Genomic DNA, 14,188 nt, shown 5'->3' on the forward strand with positions numbered 1-14,188 from the left:
TCATTGTGGATTCACATTTGAAGCTGGGAGCACCTGCATGATTTTTTTGTGTGTTTCACATTACAAGACGGACTTATATTATAATACTGGGAGGACACACAGTATTTGTGCTACTTATTAATAATATGTGGATAGGGCATTTATAGCGCTGCACTACTTTACCATTTTATTTCTCTACTGTGTTTGGTGCCAGGGTTGTGTCACCTAAGTGCTGGCAGCTTAGATTTATTACTATTAATAGCGCAGGAGTAATATTCATTTAAAGTTTTATTCATGGTATCTAAAATTGCAGACTTACTGCCAGCTCTTATGAGAATTTCATCCATTAATTGAACTCCTTCACTGTTGTCCACATAACATTGAAGCAGTCCTGAAGTTTTGTTGAAGCTGCGGATATACACAGATGAATTGTTTCCATGAACATTCATATACTGAGCCTCAGGTAGAAGATCATTGTCCAGCTTCCATACCACTGCTCCTCTTCCTGTACGAGGGCAATAGGAAGAGCAAGAAGCCAACAAAGGGGAACCAAGCTGAATTACAGAGGAATCTATAGTAATGCGACAAGCCTGGGTATCTGCCAAGAGAAAAAGTTGTATGTTATTATTATCATTGTAGAATTATCCATCTGTCTATAGAACCCTCCTAGATGGGTACTAAGAAAAGTAGATTATAGCTGGTTCCTCTGCTTAACAGGAGAACTGTTAGGAAAATCGTATTAGGATTTCTGCTTAAAAGAGAGGTGCAATTGTTGGTGGTCCTTGCTCAGTGCTGCTTGTTTTACCCCTGACTTCCTCTGTATCCAAGTACCTGTTGATATAGGAAGGTTCTGGATGTATAGGTGGAACTCATAAAGAATGTGAATATGAATATTAATGGCACTTCAACCAATCCCAGGGAGTGCAGCCCTGAGGAATGCTGGGAGAGGGTATTTATTCTTTGGGCATACTGAGCCCTGGGTCTTTCATGGAGAGGATTGTACCAGCCTGAGGGAAGGCATACTGCCTCACCAGGCACCTGCTGCCATATGGCCTCAGGCAGGTAATCCCAGTTCTTCAGTAAGCTACATGAGCGGAGCTGTCTTGTATCACTGGAGGGCATTGGTTGGAAGATTGGAAGAAGGCTACCATTCTGTCCTTGGGCCTTGTGAGTACAGACTCTGTGGGATCTTGGGGACTCTGTGTGCTTTGCTACCCCTCTGGTGCTTTATACTCAACGTGGGTCTAAAACAAGGGGACCCCAGCTAGTGTCCTGAAGAGCATTGTACATTTAACTCTCTTACTAACAGTGGGACTTTGCCAGAGGCGTAGCTGGGGGGGGGGGGCAGGGGGGTAGATATGTACCTGGGAGCCAAGGTACAGGGGCGCCAAAATGAGGCTTACAACCAGGGGCGTATTTGCTGCGAGGCAAACAAGGCGTTTGCCTAGGGCGGCACTTTTTAGGGGGGTGGTGTAGTGCCGCCACTCCCCTTCCAACGGAAGGGACACTTAGTACAGGGGCGGGCAGCGGGCTGCTGTGTCTTACCTGGCTCTGTGTCCCAGTCCCACAACGATCCAGTCCAGGAGGCGCTGCTGGAGGAGGGGTAGAGAGGTCCGCAGGTCCTGTGTCTTCTTTTCCCTGGATGTGATGTGTGGGCGGGATGACATGCTGCCCCTGTCATCTGGCCACACCCTCAGGATCACTGGACAGCCTATGGCAGCTTGTACCTCCCTGTGCAAGCTCCGCCTCCTCACCGGTGATTGGGTGCTAGAACTGTAGTTCAGAAAAGGCAAACAGGTGGCCAATCACCTGTGAGGAGGCGGAGCTTGGAGAGGAGCCGAGCGGCAGTGCGAAGATCGAGTGAGGAAGTGGCTGGAGCAAGTGAAGAAGACAGCTGACCGGTAAGTGTGCCGTGCAGATGGTGCTGCTGCAACCAGGTATGCTGGCTGTGAATGGGAGAGGGAAGGAGCCTAGGCTGGAGCAGGGGTCAGCAAGGTAAGTGTCATTGGTGTCAGTGGGAGGAATAGGGCCCCATCATTGGTGTCACTGATGTGATTAAACGGGGAGGGGGGCTGGGGCACCAATTTTATAGTTCGTCCCCGGGCGCAAAATATCCTAGTTACGCCTCTGGACTTTGCTGCTACTTAGGGAAGTTCTGTCCTCAACTGTCTTACTTCTTGAGTATCCTTCAAAAATCCTAATCCCTATTCAAGTTCTCTAATAATAAAACAGCAAAAACAACAACCCCTAAATTGAATATTGAAGACAACAGCACCTGGCTGTGAAACTACCTTATGCCTAGCTAAGGGCAAAATTAGGGAAGACCTAGACATAACCTCAGTGGCTCCTTCAGGGGGGTAAGTGCTACATATCTATCTGCCTATCTATCTAAAGAGAAGTAACATGACCTGGCCAACTGTAGCAGGATCAAATGACAATGATTTCAGTATTACATGGTACAATTTAATTTCAACTGGATATTACAAACTAAAATGAAAATATGAGCAACACAAAAGGATAGTGCAGTGAAACAGTGAATAGCACGTTTAATAAGCACATCCTTTCAATGTACCTTTACCTATATCGCAAGCAAACACATTTTAGTCAAAGTGCAGGAATGTACCAAGATAGCATCAAGGTGACTCAAACAATACTCAGAATTAACTTTATTTATTACAGGTACTTATACAGCACCGTCAATTTACACAGCACTTTACATATATTGTACATCCACATCAGTCCCTAACCCTCAAGGAGCAAACAATCCAAGGTCCCTAACTCACATTCATACATACTAAGGCCAATTTAGACAGGAGCAAATGAACCTACCAGCATGTCTTTGGAGTGTGGCAGGAAAGCCACACAATCACAGGAAGAACATGCATTGTGCTGCTGGTGACTAAATACTAAAGTATTTACTAAGTATTTCTTATTAATAAAGTTGCAACTTTTTTTGGTTTGTAAGGTCAGCACCACCACATAACTTGAGGGTTTTGGAAGACGGTCTGCCTAATTGTGTGCTAGATTTATCAGTTTTGCAACTTTTCCATCTCCTATATTGGGGCTAGAGGTGGCCATACATGGATTAAAATTCAGCTGGTTCAGGGGCCAAATCACATTGGCAGCTGTTTAGGGATGCACACAATGAGCATTTATAAATTAGACAACCACGACCTTGTGTAGTATAGCCCTTGATGTGAGCAACTGCACATTTTAAAGTGACGATACTATCTGAAAACTGGGGACTAAATACTAAAGTATGAGGTCAAGTGACATGCATCTGCGTTCACATCAATCAATTATATTTAGGAGATATTGAAAATAAAAGAACAGATTCTTCACTTGTAAGGATGGTGGAAGTGAACATAAATGGCCTTCACTCAAGCTCAAATCATGCCCAATGAATGAAATTATAATTTTCCTTACCTTTGAGCAGCAAGAGAAGTAAAGTCCCCTCCAGCAGCAATATACTGTGTTTTTTCTGCATTTCCTCAATATTCTGGCCCCGTTATCTGCCAGAGAAAAGTTAGTCTAGGTAAAGGACTGCTCACCAAGCAGTGATGAGAAGAAACGCAACAATAAAACCAAAAATGCATGGAAGTGCTGAATATATCAACAGAATTAAAGGGATACATATGAAGGGGCTGTTAAAATAAAAAACAACATGTTGGAGTAAAGCAGGAACTCTATAGGATAATAAGCGAGGTATAGCAAATATGTCACTGGCAAAACATTGCTGCCTAAAAAACTACTCATATAACATGGGTTTTAATTTCAGTGCTAAATTTTACATACAGTATTTGTGTACTGTGGTCGTGTGCTTTATACAACTCTTCCACTCCAAGTTTAAAATCATCGTCTCTCAGGTCTTCTGTGGCTTACTGTTCATGAAGATAATATATTTAACACCTGAAAGTCTTTCACTGCTTTTGGCAGCAATGTACCAATCATCCCTTTTAAAAAATCACTACATTACCAGGTTGAAGATCTGTAAAGGAAAATAGCTTCCAACTGTCCCTTATTTGAAAGGACCAACAACCTATTTTCCTCAATTGTCCAACGTTTTCATCTAATGTATGGACCTTTTTTTAAAAAACACATCACTTGATTACCAAATGTTTTATACTACCTTTACTGTCTATCAAATGATTGTGTTGAGTAGGGAGCCATCTTTTGGGTATTCACTGCAACTGCAGCCTATGTTTTTATTCCTTTCAAACATGAACAGGAAGTTATTTCTATTTTGTTCATAAAGTTTATCTACAAATCACTGCTGTGCCATTTCAGCTTCCAGAAGAACAACATCAATGAAGCTCACCTCTTTTTCCCTTTGATACATATATGATTGTAAGTCTATTCATTGTTAAAGTTATGATACATCTAGATTGCAATATTATGTATTTGATGTGGATTTGAAAGTATGCTGTCTGCAAAGAAATGTGTTATTGTACGCATTTGTAAGAGACATGTGTAAAAGCATGAATAACAATATAGTGTAGCGCAACAAAGTAATATCTCATATAAGAAAACTATCAAAAACAATAATTAAAATCCCATGAAAAAAGCCTCTTATAAAACCCCTGTGCAATGTGTATTAAATAAATCTTCTCTCTTCTTTAGTGTCAACCATGTCACCACCATTAGGTGCAAAACCTGCTCACCTCACTTTTTAACCTCATCAATAGGTTTCTATGCGCTCAACATACGCGGACACACTTGTGTATACCCTCTGTGGTCTTCCTCCAGCTCCTCTACCGGCACCGCCACACTCTTTCAGCTGACGTTCTCATATAATATGTATTATGGAATACAGAAAGGTGGAACCATAGTGCTCTCTATATATAAAACAATTTATTAGCGCCCAGATTAAAAACACTTGCAAGTCAGCATATAATGTATATTTTGTTACATGGCTCACCACCGCGCTCTCCCGGATGGTCATCAATTCAAAATGTCTAGGGCTCAGCTCTAGGGTGGAGGAGCCCAAAACACAGATGGGGGAGGACAGAAGAGGAGGTTTGGGTCTGCTGTGTACAAAACCATTGCACAGAGCAGGTAAATATACAATGTTATTTAAAAAAAAAAGATTTACAATCACTTTAACCGCCATATAAGGAAATGACGGGCGCAATTTGGTTCTCTCGTTCTGGGAGGACGTCATACGATGTCCTCCCACTGTAACTGCACGTGCATGCCCCCGGGGGCGCGCAGCGTGGCGATCGGTGGTGTGCTGAGTACCGATCAACGGTAAAAGCCGAAGACCTCGGCTCTGTCATGTGATCAGTTGTGTCCAATAACAGTTGATCGCATGTAAATAAGGAAATGCCGGTTATCTGCATTTCTCTCCTCTCGAGCTGTCACGCTGACAGCTCGTGAGGAGAGAAGAGCTGGTAATTGGCATTCCTCGGAGGGGACATGTACACTGATCATCAGGGCACTGATGATCAGTGTGCCCTGATGATCTGTGTAGCCCCAGCAATACCACCTCTCAGTGCCCATCAATGCCAGCTGTCAGTGCTCATCAATGCCACCTGCCAGTGCCCATCAGTGCCACATCAATGCCACATATCAGTACCTACCAGTACACATCAATGCCACATATCAGTGCCCATCTGAGCTGCCTTTCAGTGCCAGTCAGTGCCACCTATCAATGCCAGTCAGTGCTGCCAATCAGTGCCACCTGTCAGTGCCAGTCAGTGCCTCCTACACAGTGCCAGTCAGTGCCACCTAACAGCGCCAGTCAGTGCCACCTATCAGTGTCAGTTAGTGCCGCCTATCAGTGCCATATATGAGTACTGCCTTTCAGTGCCCATCAGTGAAGCCTGTCAATGCCCATCAGTGCCATCTACCAGTGCCTCCTCATCAGTGCCCATCAGTTCCGTCTATCATTGCCCATCACTGCAGCCTCATTAGCGCACATCAGTGAAGGAGAAAAATCACTTATTTACAAAATTTTATAACAGAAACTAAGAAAAAATGTTTTTTTTTTTAATTTTCAGTTGTTTTTGGTTTGTTTAGCAAAAAATAAAAAACCCAGAGGTGATTAAATACCACCAAAAGAAAGCTCTATCTGTCTCAAAAAAAGATACAATTTGCATATGGGTACAGTGTTGCATGACCGCGCAATTGTTGCATGACCGCGCATTCAAACTGCGACAGCGCTGAAAGCTGAAAATTGGCCTGAGCAGGAAGGGGTATAAGTGCCCGGTAGGCTAGTGGTTAATCTTATGATCTTGGGTTGAATTCCTTGAATTCCAAAAGGGTTCATTTCATCAGCTTCAATGTGTGTTTACTTTAAAGTGTGTTTACAATTCTCTTGTTTACTTTGCCTATTAGCCTTTGTTTCTACATAACCACAGAATGAAGTTACACATACTGTATTGCCTCCAGGGGCCTCCTTAATGAATGGGTGGGTGCTTGTCAGCTCTGGAGAGGAGATCTTCAGCTTCATGAATTAAGGAGATGGAGAGAGTTTAGGATACAGGAGCCCAATCACATGTGGCACCAACCCAGAGGAGGGAGCTGTTCCAGTGTTAGCTGACAAGCATCCACCCATCCATTAAGGAGGCCTCTGGCTGGATTCCATACACACTGTAAGGGACCACCTGGCGGTACCACTAGCACTCCACTGAATAGGCGTCCCCAGCGCACGGAATCTAAGTCCCAGGGTGCTTGTTCACCAGGGCCCCTGATGGTGGGGATGGACTTGGAGCTCCCCGAGACCAGGTCGTGACTACTGGGTGCGTCCGTCAGTGGTAGTAGTATGCGCCAAGGGCTCCCACGGGGAAGAGTCTGATGTGAGGAGGTCAGAAGACCCCACTGCAAGGGATGGATGGATGAGCAAGGTCAGACGGGCCGGGTCGGTAACAGAGAGGACGGCAAGGTACAAGGCAGCGGGCATAGAATGGTCGGGTCACACGCCAGGTCAGCAACAGCAGGTCAAATCCAATCAGGGGCATTCAGGAGAGAGGTCAGGCAAAGCAAGGGTCAGAACAGGAGAAAGCAGCAAGGTCAGGTATAATCCGGGTCAAAACTTACAAAGGGTACAGGTTCACAGGTTCACAGGATGCAGGGAAGACCAGAAGGCACTGAATGACAGCTCAGGGCCATTTAAATATCCCGCCCTGCGCTGCCATTGGTGCCCAGCGGGCGGCCGCTGCTTCTACTGCGCATGCGCGAACTCGAACGCCGCGGCCGGCCCGGACCTAGTGCCCGTGTCCCTGCACAGGGCGGTGCACTGCGCCTGCGCCGGGACCATCGCGGCAGGGATCGAGGAGATCCCTGACACACACACACCAAGGGAGACGTCTCTGTAGCTGCCTACCATCCAGAGGGAGGAGAGTCTGTTAAAACGGCCCAACTTATCCATCCCATCCTGGTCATACTAATTATATGCATATTTAAAGATACGCATCTGGGAGTGCGTATTTTTACTATTCACTGGCATGCCACTGGAATTTGAAGTCACCATCAACTCCTGTATCAAGCACTTTATCACGAACTGTCACCAATTTTAAATATAATTTTATACTATTATACTTTGAAATACTTTTAAGTGCTGCACTTTTATGTATTTGACTTGGGGGCGAAATTTCTGGAACCAATCCCCTATATGGCTCTCTCTGGCTTCTTCTTCTCTCCCTCTTGCCTGTTTTCAGCAGCTGCAGGGGGAGCCATATAGGGGATCGGTTCCAGTAATTGCCCCCCCCCCCCCATGCACCCATCACCCTCCCTATGCATCGTACATTTCCCCTTCCTGACCATGTCCCCCTGTGTGCCGGCTTCCCTCCTCTCCTTTCCAAGAGCAACTGCAAACGCACAATAGGATCCTTCTGGATGGAGAGCAGGGGAAGGGTCTTCTAAATATGTCACATTTACCAGCCCCTTCCTTTTCTGAATGAACACAATTATTATTATTATACAAGATTTATAAAACGCCAACAGTTTGCTCAGCGCTTTACACTATAAAGGGAGACAATACAGCAACGAAACAGTTCAATACAAGGTTAGGAGAGCCCTGCTCCTTGGCGCTTACAATCTAAGAGATATTGGTACAGATCACTCACTGTGTTCATTCATTACTGAAGCACAGTAAACTGTGCATTTTTTGTGGGTTTTTTTAGGGGGACCCTATCAGGTTGGCTGTCTGTGGCCCCATGGTTTCTAACAGCAGCCCTGAAGACATTTATGGATTTCAAGTGTTTGAGTTCAGCTATCTGACCACGATTGCTGCGATGAGAGTCTCTGCTATATACAGGACAGACACAAAGGTCCCAGGAAGTGAAAGTCTCTATTACAACAATTGGAGTCAGAATATACTCTATACTTGGCAACAGATAATAGAAGACAAACTATTCAAGGCTATGTATTAGAATGAGCACCAGACAGTCTAATTTTAAGCCATATACCACAGCTGGTCAAATCTCTACTGCATTTTTAAATGTACCTGGATATCTGAAACCTGCATAGTATAGCAATTTCTGTGTTGAGCATGGCTCCGTAAAATGCCATACTGGGTTTTAATTGTATATACTGTAGCTTGCTTCTTCAGTTGTGTGAAAACTATGCAAAGCCCAAATATAGTTAACCCAAGATTATGTAGGCTCCAACATACTGAACCAAGTTACATCTACAGTATACATAATGATCTGCCCAAACCTATTTGTGTCAGTCTTCCTAAGACTGCTATTTCACCATTTGCTGGATTTAAATAACATCACTATCATCATTTTTATGACTTTCAGGAATTCATGTAGTGAGATCTCTATAATTTCCTGGAACTAAGCATTGCTTTAGTAGTGTTGTAATTGAATTACAGTCATGGCCAAAAATATTGGCACCCCTGCATTTCTATCAGATAATGCACCTAGAAAATTGTTGCAATTACAAAAGTTTAGGCATTCTCATGTTTATTTCTTTTGTTTGTATTGGTATGATACAAAAATTGGAGAAACAAAAAGCCAAATCTAACACATTCCACGTAAAACCCCAAAAATGGACTGGACAAAATTGTTGGCACCCTTAATTTAATATTTGGTAGCACACCCCTTGGAAAAAATAACTGAAATCAATCGCTTCCTGTAACCATCAATGAGTTTCTTATACCTCTCTACTGGAATATTGGAAAACTCATCTTTTGCCAACTGCTCCAGTTCTCTCAGATTGGAAGGGTTCCTTTTCCCAACTGCGGTATTGAGATCTCTCCACAGGTGCTCGATGGGATTGAGATCTGGACTAATTTCTGGCCAGTTCAGTACTCTCCAGCGCTTTGTCTGAAGAAATTTCTGTGTGCTTTTTGAGGTGTGCTTTTGGTCATTGTCCCGCTGTAGGACCCATGACCTCTGACAGAGACCCAATTTTCTGACACTGGGCCCACATTGCACCCCAGAATTCTTTGGTAGTCTTCAGATTTTATAATGCCATGCACATGGTCACAACATCCAGTGCCTGAAGCAGCAAAGCAACCCCAATATATCAGTGAACCTCCACCATGTTTGACTGTAAGAACTGTATTATTTTCTTTAACCACTTACCAACCACGCTATAGCATCATATGACGTGCTCCCAGAACGCATCCTCCCGTGCATCCCCAGGGGCTTTCACCCGGCAATCTCTGTGATCACTGATCACGTGATGTGGTAAAAGGCCAATCACAGCTGCCTTTTACCACATGATCAGCTGTGTCCAATGACACAGCAGATCACCGGTAAATGCAGTTGCCTGTTATCGGCTGCACTTTCCTTACTCTGTCACAGTGTGAGGAAAGTACTGCCGATAACCGGCAATTGTCAGAGGACAGATCGGCACCAATCATCAGGGCACTGATGATCAGTGCCCTGATGATCAGTGCCCAGCAGTACCACCCACCAGTGCCGCCCACAATTGCCCACCATTGCCGCCCACAAGTGCCCAGCAGTGCCACCCAATTGTGCCCATCAGTGCCTAGCAGTGCCACCCCCTATGCCCAGCAGTGCTCCCATCAATGCCACCCATCAGTGCTGCCAAGCAGTGCCCATCAGTGCTGCCAGTCAGTGCCCAGTAGTGCTGGCAGTCAGTGCCACCCATCAGTGTCACCTATCAGTGCCGCCTATCAGTGCAGCATCATCAGTGCCAGCTCATCAGTGCTGCCTATCAGTGCTGCCCATCAGTGCCACCTCTTCAGTGCTGCCTATCAGTGCCCATTAGTGCTGCCTATCAGTGCAGCCTCATCAACGCACATCAGTGAAAGAGAACAATTACCTGTTTGCAACATTTTATAATAGAAACAAAGAAAAACTTTTTTTTTTGCTCTTTTTTAGTTTATAGCGCAAAAAATAAAATACCCAGCAGCGATTAAATACCACCAAAAGAAAGCTCTATTTGTGTGAAAAGAAGACAAGCATTTCATATAGGTACAATGTTGCATAACCACGCAATTGTCATTTAAAATGCGACAGTGCTAAAAACTGAAAATTGGTCTGGGCAGGAAGGGGGTATAAGTACCCAGTTGGCAAGTGGTTAAAGGCCCCATTGCTTTTTCTGAAAAAAAAAAAAAAAGCTGTAATTTTGTTTCGTCTGTCCACAGCATTCTCCCAAAAGGATTTTGGCTTCCTCTGGTAAGTTTTGGCTTTTTTATGTTTCTGTGTCAGCAGTGGGATCCTCCTGGGTCTCCTACCATACCATCCCTTTTCATTTAAATGGCGATGTATAGTGCAAGCTGACACAGTTGTACCCTGTGTCTGAAGGTCAGCTTGAATTTGTCTGGAAGTTGATCGAGGTTCTTTATCCACCATTTGAACAATCCTTCAATGCAATCTTTGATCATTCTTTCTCTTTCGTCCAGGTCCAGGGAGATTAGCTACAATGCCATGGGCTGTAAACTTCTTGACAATGTTGCACACAGTGGACACAGGAACATTAACCACTTGCCCTTCAGAGGATTTACCCCCCTTCCTGACCAGGCCATTTTTTGCGATACGGCACTGACAAACTTTAACTGACAATTGCGCAGTCATGCAACGCTGAACCCAAATTAAATTAGTGTCCTTTTTTTCCCACGAACTGAGCTTACTTTCGGTGGTATTTGATCAACTGTGCATTTTAAAAAAAAATTTCTATAAAAAAAACAACAATTTTGAGAAATTTTTTTTTACTTTTTGCTATAAAACATATTCAGTAAAAACATTTTAAAAATCGAATTCCGTCATATATTTAGGCAAGATGTATTCTGCTACATGTCATTGCTAAAAAAATCCCAATACATGTAAATGAATTGGTTTACATGAAAGTCAGAGATGCCCGGCAATCACCGGGCACCAGCGAGTAATCTCTGGCCGGGACCCAGTGATTGACAGCAGTGGCTGCGACCCGGAAATGCAAAATCATGTTAATATACGTGACTTTGTGCGCCCGTGCCACCCTGTAGCAATACTTCTGCTATAGGGCTGACAGGAAGCGGTTAAGATCTCTGGAGATGGACATGTAACATTGAGATTTCCCATGCTTTTTCACAATTTTTGTTCTCAAACTCAAATGAGTCAATTTTTCACCATTTTACCTGGTTGCTGGAGTGATCTCTATACTGTGAGCATATGTTAATTAATACAGGTGAGTTTAATTACAAATTACAGGAGCATCACAAACTTGGAATACAATTATTTCTTACAATTTTGAGAAGGTAATAATTTTGTCCAGTCCATTTTTGGTTTTTGAGTGTCATATTTGGCTTTTTGGAAAATAAAGGTATGGCACCCACTCTCCATGTTAACATTTTTCAAATACCACACAGACCTAGTCCAAAAATGATGTGATTGGTGCAATAGAATAATAAAAAAAATACAAATAAATTATTACAAAAGTGATAAAAAAAACTTCATTATATCTCATGCATAACAACTATGTAGATGCACTGTGTTTACCATAAAATAAAAAGAATATAGTTATCACATGTGAATAAGTGTAGCTGCCCCTCTAAGAGTACCCCTGGTACTCCTACAAATTAATATATAGCAGCAAGTAGGCATTTACACCATACAAAACTATCCCCCAATCAATCTACATAATACAAAATCCAAATCAAATCACTGTAAGATATGTAGTGAATAAATTGTAACTCACAGTCCAACACCAGTGTGGAAAAAATCCTCTTTTTGTGCCACCGCTTCTTCCAAAAGTGCTTCACCTCATGTGCCCCCACAATACACTCACCCAGGGGCGGACTGACCATATTGAAACTCGAGCACTGCCCGAGGGCCTGGGGTCAGTAGGGGGCCCCATGAGATGCCCCTGGTACCTTTTTCATAGGCTTTTTTGAGTTTGTGCAAGGACACAGGGGCCCCATGATCCCCTATTGCCCGGGGGCAGCATGAGTTGTCAGTCCACCCCTGCACTCACCACTGATTCATGACCCTCTTAATTAAAATAAAAGGTCATAAAGCACTTGATATCCCAGATGCTCTTTAACTGCTGATGCTCAATTTCCTCCAATCATCAGTTTTTCTGTATGCCCGATAACTCTCCATTAATATAAACCAAAGACCATAAAGAAAGAATCTCTCATACTGTAGAATTTATTACAACTTTTCAATAAAAATACCAGTAAAAATATTGCAGTTACAAATAAGGTGCCCAATATCTCGCCAATACACTGAGCGAGAATGCTTCCTGGAGAACTTAACTGGATATGACAACTGTAGATACAGCCTCTGCATGTTTCGCTGCTTGGCGTCCTCAGGAAGCTCCAGTCTGCCATATTCCCGAGGGTATTTATAGTGTACCCTTTTCAATGATTGGTCAATTACAATTGGTCTTCAACAAAATGGATTCCCTACTATTTTGGTTCACTTAATAATATATTCCGTTATGTGGATTAGTACCGACATTTACAATACAAGTTGCAAATACAAACAACAAAAATATTTTGTAAAAATATATTTATTTATTATGCCCTAAAAAACTACTTATACAAGAGTCCGTGCGATCCTAACATTCACCTTGTTGATACACATTGCCATTGTTCAATATAAAACTGACCTCATGAAACCCACTATTTTATTGGGTATACAGCATCTGTACCCCCCTAATCTCACTATTTTCTACTAGTTTTACCATAGATCGAAACTTAAACATCCTTGGGCCCCCTCATTGGTTCCCATATTGCCATCTAGTGATCAATATTGGGATCCCTCTTACCAACCATTGCTAAATAAATGAATTTGTAGCTTCTATAGCCCCCCTATTTTCACTATTTCTTTTTTGTTTTACCATAGGGCCAGACTTAGACATAAATTGGTTGATGAGAGATATTGTCATCAAAAATCAGTAATCAAATTGACATCTATGTTTAACCCTTTCGGGGCCAGAGAATTCAATTCATATATCCATCTCGTTTCTTTTTTTGAGATTTCTTTAACAAGATCACTTCCTCTCCAGTGTCTAGTTACCCAATGTATACCTGTAAAGGAAAGGTGGGAGGGGTCCTGACTATGTGCCACCCTAAAATGATTGGACAGACTGTGTTTTCTATACCCATTTCTAATGTGAGTGTTATGTTCTCCAATGCACTTGGATAGCTTCCTAGTTGGGCGTCCAATATAATATAATCCACGCGGGCACTTTAGTAAATAAGTGACATATATGCTATCACACGTAATACTTTTTTTATATCATATCTTTCACCCATGGTGGAATAGAACTCAGGTGTATGTCTATTCTTATCTGTCTCAGCCAATGAGAAGAGGGAGTCCCGGGATAGTCGAGACTCCAGTGCACATCGCTGGATCGAGAGGGGACTTAGGTGAGTATTAGGGGGGCTTTGGGTGATGCTGCACACAGAAGGTTTTTTGCCTTCATGCATAGAATGAATGAAGGTAAAAAACCATGAGCCTTTAGAACCACTTTAAACCAATACAAGATGTAACCTTGTCAATGGACATTATAATGTCAATACATTATAAGGATTAGAATAAAGCTTTATATTTGTGACATTTTCAGTAAGCATTGGAAAAAAAAAATTTTGGGGGGGGGGGGGTTTTCGCATTTGTGCCCCATACGGGAGATTTCCCTTAATTGTTTGTCATGCAGACACATAAGGAAGTGAAAGGAAATCTTTCCAAAGTGAGGAAAATCCCCTCTCAGACAGTTATCAATGTAAGAAGTGTCCCTGCTTTGTAGATTTTCCATCTATTACTGTTCAGGTTACATTTTAAAATGTATGATTTGCTTTTCAGTC

The 14,188-nt window shown here is 42.9% G+C and overlaps 1 protein-coding gene across 1 annotated transcript in view; it reads right to left on the minus strand.

The window, feature by feature from the left end:
* CSF3R (colony stimulating factor 3 receptor) overlaps window positions 1–14,188 on the minus strand; it is a 65,210-nt gene that overhangs the window by 46,867 nt on the left and 4,155 nt on the right. The window contains exons 2-3 of the mRNA XM_089679007.1: window positions 3,406–3,491; window positions 299–577 (exon numbers count right to left, since the gene is read on the minus strand). Coding sequence (XP_089535133.1) covers window positions 299–577; window positions 3,406–3,466 — 340 coding nt within the window. The 5' untranslated portion in view covers window positions 3,467–3,491. The remainder of the gene's footprint in view (window positions 1–298; window positions 578–3,405; window positions 3,492–14,188) is intronic.

Source organism: Staurois parvus, unplaced genomic scaffold, assembly GCF_062004578.1.
Source record: "Staurois parvus isolate SC_StPar_1 unplaced genomic scaffold, SC_StPar_1.0 ptg000214l, whole genome shotgun sequence".
Taxonomy (NCBI): domain Eukaryota; kingdom Metazoa; phylum Chordata; class Amphibia; order Anura; family Ranidae; genus Staurois; species Staurois parvus.